Consider the following 5,214-nt stretch of genomic DNA (forward strand, 5'->3'; position numbering starts at 1 on the left):
AACTTGACTTGTTGGACTTAAAGGTGTTCTTGTGTATCACCCTTACGTTTATATATGATATTCATGTGATATTTTCCTTAAGTTTGGTTCGAATAGAAACATTAAATCTTATTAAAATATATTTATATTTATAATTAATTATTTAATATTATTTTTAATTAAAATTAAAATTTAATAATTTAATAATTTTTATATTATTATATAATCTCTACTTGATACAAATATATGAAAACAAAAATTATATATATCTCCACTCATATTTTAAGGAAATTTTTTTTATCAAGGTCATTTTTTTAGTTTAATTTTTAGTTTTTAAATTTTTTTTTTGCATTTGTACGAGTACCGAATTTAAACTTGGACCCAAATCATTATTTAATAAATAAAAAATAATAATTTTAAGCGTTAATTGCATCAAAGATCCCTAAACTATGATTCATTTTAAATTAGTTCCTAAATTTCAAATCATTCTAATTACATCTTTAAACTATCAAGATTATATCAATTAAATCCTTTCATTACTAAAATCGCTAGTTTAAATGTTGAATGATACACAATATCTTATGTAAAATAATTTAAAATGAAAATTTTAAGAAAAATGAATATTGTAAAAATAGATGTTTTAAACAATCTTAAGTTTTAGGTTTTCAAAACTTTTACAAAAGATTTATCATTTACTTTTTTTCTTCTTCCAAATTTACTGTATTTTTAAAATTTATGCGACAACCTTTTATTTATTTAAAGATTTCATCTTAAATTTAGTTAAATAAGAATTGATGTGTCATTTAACTGTTAGATTAACGGTTTCAATAATAAAAGGACTTGATAAATATAAAATCTTAGAAAGTTTTGAAGTTTAAAGACTAGTTTAAAATAAGGGTCATAGTTTAGGGATGTCAGTTGCAATAAACTCTAATTTTGCCTTTCATATCTTCCATGTGTTGGGTTTAAAACTCGTAAGTTTGGGCTGTTCCCCCTTCACCATTTTCTCTAATTACTATTATTTCACTGTTTTAGAGCACAACCCAGATTTTATTTTGGGATTTTAATGATGTTAAATGACACTACTAAGCTTGGAAATCTCAACTTTGTATCTTTGGTTCTGCTTTTGTTTTTCTTTTGATTGGTAATGTTTGACAACTTTTTAAAAATAGGTGCTTTTGTTTTGCTTCATTGTTCTTTGTGTCTTAATTAATCCAAGTAGGTAAGTTGGTTTTTAGAACAAACTTTAACATTTCATCGAAAAGGAGGAAACTTTGTTGGAACGTTTAGCATTATTGGGTTGGGGAGGGCCTTCTCTTCTTTCACATTTCCCCCCTCATTTTCTGGTTTCTCTATTACAACCTATTAAATTTCTTTTATAGGATAAAAATCCAATTGAAATTTGGTGGATTAAGTCTTGTTTTGTTTTTCTGTATTCTGTTAGTCTCGTATTTTGGTTTCTTTTTTATGGTTATGTTGCTTCTTTTTCTGCATTATTCAACTTTATATTTGATTGAAATTGAATGGATTTTCATTAAAAAAAAAAAAACTGGGAATGTTGCTTTCTTAGATGATGATGTTATTAGGGAAGGTGGGTTCTTTTTTATTGGCGATCCTCTCCTTTTGCTTGCTTAAAGATGTAGCATTTTATGCCCTGCTTGTCTTATTTTCTTCTAGATGTTCAACTGCATATGAATTCGGAATTTGATTTCGGTATCTTTCTTTTCTGATGACATCTAATTTTTATCCTCTATAGGGAAACAGAGAGTGAGGCCTTTCCATAATAGGTAAATATATTTGGAGTAGCAATGGCTCCTGAAGGCAGTGCTTGCAAAGAAGTTGAATCTTATCCTGCCGTTGCGGATTACGCCATTGCTACAACAAAACCCGAGAGTAATTCTATGACGACAAAAAGTTCTTTTGGTTTTGTTGGAAAACATGGAATTCAGTCCAACAATGGTGTTTATGAGCTCCTTGAATGTCCTGTATGCAAAAACTTGATGTACCCGCCAATTCACCAGGTTCATTCTGGCTCTTCCGTAGAGATGTATTTTTGTACCCTTTATTTATTGTTTTTCCTGTTACTGAATTTTCTAAATTACTTGACCATGAATGCTAAGATTTGTGCTTTCATATGCTTGTATGGAACTTAGAGATGATATCTGTATGTTGGGGTGAAAATGGTGGCAAAGAACTGGTTGTGCTGCCCCTATTGAATTAAGTTTTTCGGTTATGTAATTGTGAAGTGTACGGAATCAGGCACGATCATCGAATGGTTAGTTACAGACTTAGCGTTATAGAGAAAAAGAAAACGCTAATTTATGTCTATTGAAGATTATAACTTTTCATCTTGGAGCTTAGGTGCTGCAGTATCTTTGTGCTCGTAAAGTCATTCAAAAGGAATTCCGATAGTTTTGTTGAAACATAGGCTGATTCGGTCTTTACCGTAAGAGATTTTGGCTACAATATAGAAAATTAGTCAGTTACTGAAATATTTATATGTTTTGCATTCAATCTTCTATTGCAGTCCCCAAATGGACACACTTCGTGTTTGAATTGCAAGAATAGAGTGCACAACTGTTGTCCGTCATGCCGGTATGATCTCGGAAATATAAGGTGTTTAGCTTTGGAGAGATTTGCGGAATCCTTGGAACTCCCTTGTAAATATCATAGCCTAGGTTGCCATGAAATTCTCCCATATTACAGCAAGCTTAAGCACGAGCAACACTGTCAATTTCGTCCTTACAATTGCCCCTATGCTGGTTCTGATTGTTCCATCACAGGTGACATCCCAACCCTCATTGCACATCTCAAGGATGATCATAAGGTCGACATGCACGATGGATGTACCTTCAACCATAGATATGTGAAATTGAATCCACATGAAGTAGAAAATGCCACATGGATGCTTACTGTAAGTTCATTTATGCTACCTTGCATTACAATCATTGTTACTGTGCTTCAAAAATCATCGAGTTCTTACTATCACTGAGGAGATTGTGGTTTCTCTTCAGACTGTTGAAGTTACAGTTAGTTTTTAACTTTCAATGCAATCGATCGTAGTGTTTTTGTCTACTGTTCTTACGATCAAATTAAATCTTGTATTGTGATGAATCCTGGATCTAGATTTTGAACGCTGATATCCTTTGAAGGTGTTCAAATGTTTTGGAAAACAATTCTGCTTGCATTTCGAGGCTTTCCAGATGGGGATGGCACCTGTCTATATGGCCTTTTTACGTTTTATGGGTGATGATAGTGAAGCAAAAAAGTTCAGTTATTGTTTGGAAGTTGGTGCCAACGGTCGTAAGCTAACATGGCAGGGGATTCCAAGGAGCATTCGTGACAGTCATCGGAAAGTTCGTGACAGTCAAGATGGACTTGTTGTCCAAAGGAATCTAGCTCTATACTTTTCCGGTGGCGATAGGCAAGAGCTGAAGTTGAGGGTAACTGGCCGTATTTGGAAAGAAGCATAAGATATGAACCCGTGGAGAATTCATGTGATTTTGTACAGTTTTGAAAATTTCTGAGTCTTTTTCGTGAATAGATGAATCTTTTGGTTTTTTGTTTTTGTTAATCCGATCATGGCTTTCTTCCGTATTTGCGTATCGTCCTATTCGGCCGAATGTTTAGTGTAGGAAATGTTGGTTTACATGACCAAACTTGGTTGCTTAAAGTTTAATGCAACATGTATGCAATGTTCCTTTTTTGGATCCTTGAAAGTCTTACGCCATCTTTTGGCTGTTATCAAGTTCTATTTCGCTCTTTAATCATTGTATTTGGCAAAGTTTGAAATTAGTCCCTTTATTTAAAAAGAATCTTATTTACTTTAATTTTTTTTAATCTTATTGCTTTTTTATTTAGAACTTCTAGTCCAATAATCGGCATCGTATTTTCTTTTGTTAAAAAAATGCTCACCGTCAATTATGCTTATTGAATTCAGTAATGATTGCATTGGGGTATTGATAGTAAATTTAGAGGAAAAATGATTGAAAGAGGAATATATTTTAAATTCTAACTTTTTATGATTAGGGATTAAATTTCAAACTTCATTTAAATATAGGGATCGATAAAATGATTTGACCTAAATTTTATGATTAAACGATTGGAATTTTAAAATCACAGTTAAATTTAGAGTTTTTATGGGTTGGGTTGCCCATTCGAGCTCCAAAGTCCATTTGCAATATGGAAGGGTTTAAATAAAAGTGACGTTTGTTTAAAATATGGGCAAACTTAAGTTTCAACATTTAGAACCCCAACTCTTAAATAAGAGGATAAATATGCTTCAACGCATTTAAACTCATATCCTCCTACACTAGTAATTAAATCAACTGAACTAAGACTCAATCAAAAAATAATTTAATCAATTTGAACATAAACCCTTTTTTATAATATATAATATATATTTTTATATATACTATGTGATTTATATTACATAAAATTAAATGTGTAATAATACAATACTATGTAAACATTAAAAATATATTAAGTTGTCTAAATTTAAAATTTTAATAAAAGAAAAACCATCTAAAATATTAAATATTAAATTAAAATAATATATATTTAAAAAACTATGAGCAGGCCTAAAATGAGTTTGGGTTAGTCATTTACAAATATGGATGAGTTTGGACACAATTTTATACTTGTTATGGTGTTCGCCATTACCGACTCACTACCTGTTTACCCGACTGGGACCGACCCGATCCTCTTTACTTCAGTAGTGATCACCTGCATAGTTCACTTACATGAGTTCGCACTTGGTAGATTTGCATCATCATGCAAGCGAGCCTACACTTAGGGAACATGTGTTAACCTTAGAATAGGGTATGTGTTGGTATGCATGGGGGCCTACCTAGGACGTCACATTGAGGAACTGTATCATATAAATATTGAAATTATCCTCCTTGAGTAGATAAACTCACAAAAACACTCAACAATTTGGTGCAGTGAGCGTGGACAGACTTGTGACCATAAAAAAATCAGAAAACAAAGATGACTCACCCTAGCGAGAACTTCCCTAACAACTTCCCATTAGATCAAGTTGGAGGTTTTGAAACCGATAATCAACCCCGTGAGATGGACCTTTTCGCTAGCTGGTTCATTGATCGACTAGAAAATTTAGGTAACCCAGGCTAGGGAGGTGTCTCTAACTCTTTTGATTTCAATGTTCCTTCTGGTCAGGGCCCGTCCTTTTCCTTGGATCAGGGGGCATCGCCATAGCAATTATTTAGTTTACAG

The 5,214-nt window shown here is 32.4% G+C and overlaps 1 protein-coding gene across 8 annotated transcripts; it reads left to right on the forward strand.

Annotated features, from left to right (window-relative positions):
- Positions 1 to 953: 953 nt before the first annotated feature.
- Positions 954 to 3,727, forward strand: LOC107921233 (E3 ubiquitin-protein ligase SINAT2). Of its 8 annotated transcripts, none has more exons than XM_016851112.2 (5): positions 956 to 1,123; positions 1,736 to 2,000; positions 2,507 to 2,657; positions 2,763 to 2,893; positions 3,132 to 3,727. In XM_016851112.2, the coding sequence occupies exons 2-5, from the start codon at positions 1,788 to 1,790 to the stop codon at positions 3,450 to 3,452; spliced, it is 816 nt and encodes a 271-aa protein (XP_016706601.1). In that variant the 5' UTR covers positions 956 to 1,123; positions 1,736 to 1,787; the 3' UTR covers positions 3,453 to 3,727. The 8 variants fall into 8 exon arrangements, with proteins under 8 accessions (XP_040943730.1, XP_040943727.1, XP_016706601.1 ...); XM_041087794.1 differs by lacking the exon at positions 956 to 1,123 and adding an exon at positions 1,132 to 1,325; XM_016851109.2 differs by having other exon boundaries at positions 2,507 to 2,893.
- The last annotated feature ends 1,487 nt before the right edge of the window (positions 3,728 to 5,214 follow it).

Source organism: Gossypium hirsutum, chromosome D01, assembly GCF_007990345.1.
Source record: "Gossypium hirsutum isolate 1008001.06 chromosome D01, Gossypium_hirsutum_v2.1, whole genome shotgun sequence".
Lineage (NCBI taxonomy): Eukaryota > Viridiplantae > Streptophyta > Magnoliopsida > Malvales > Malvaceae > Gossypium > Gossypium hirsutum.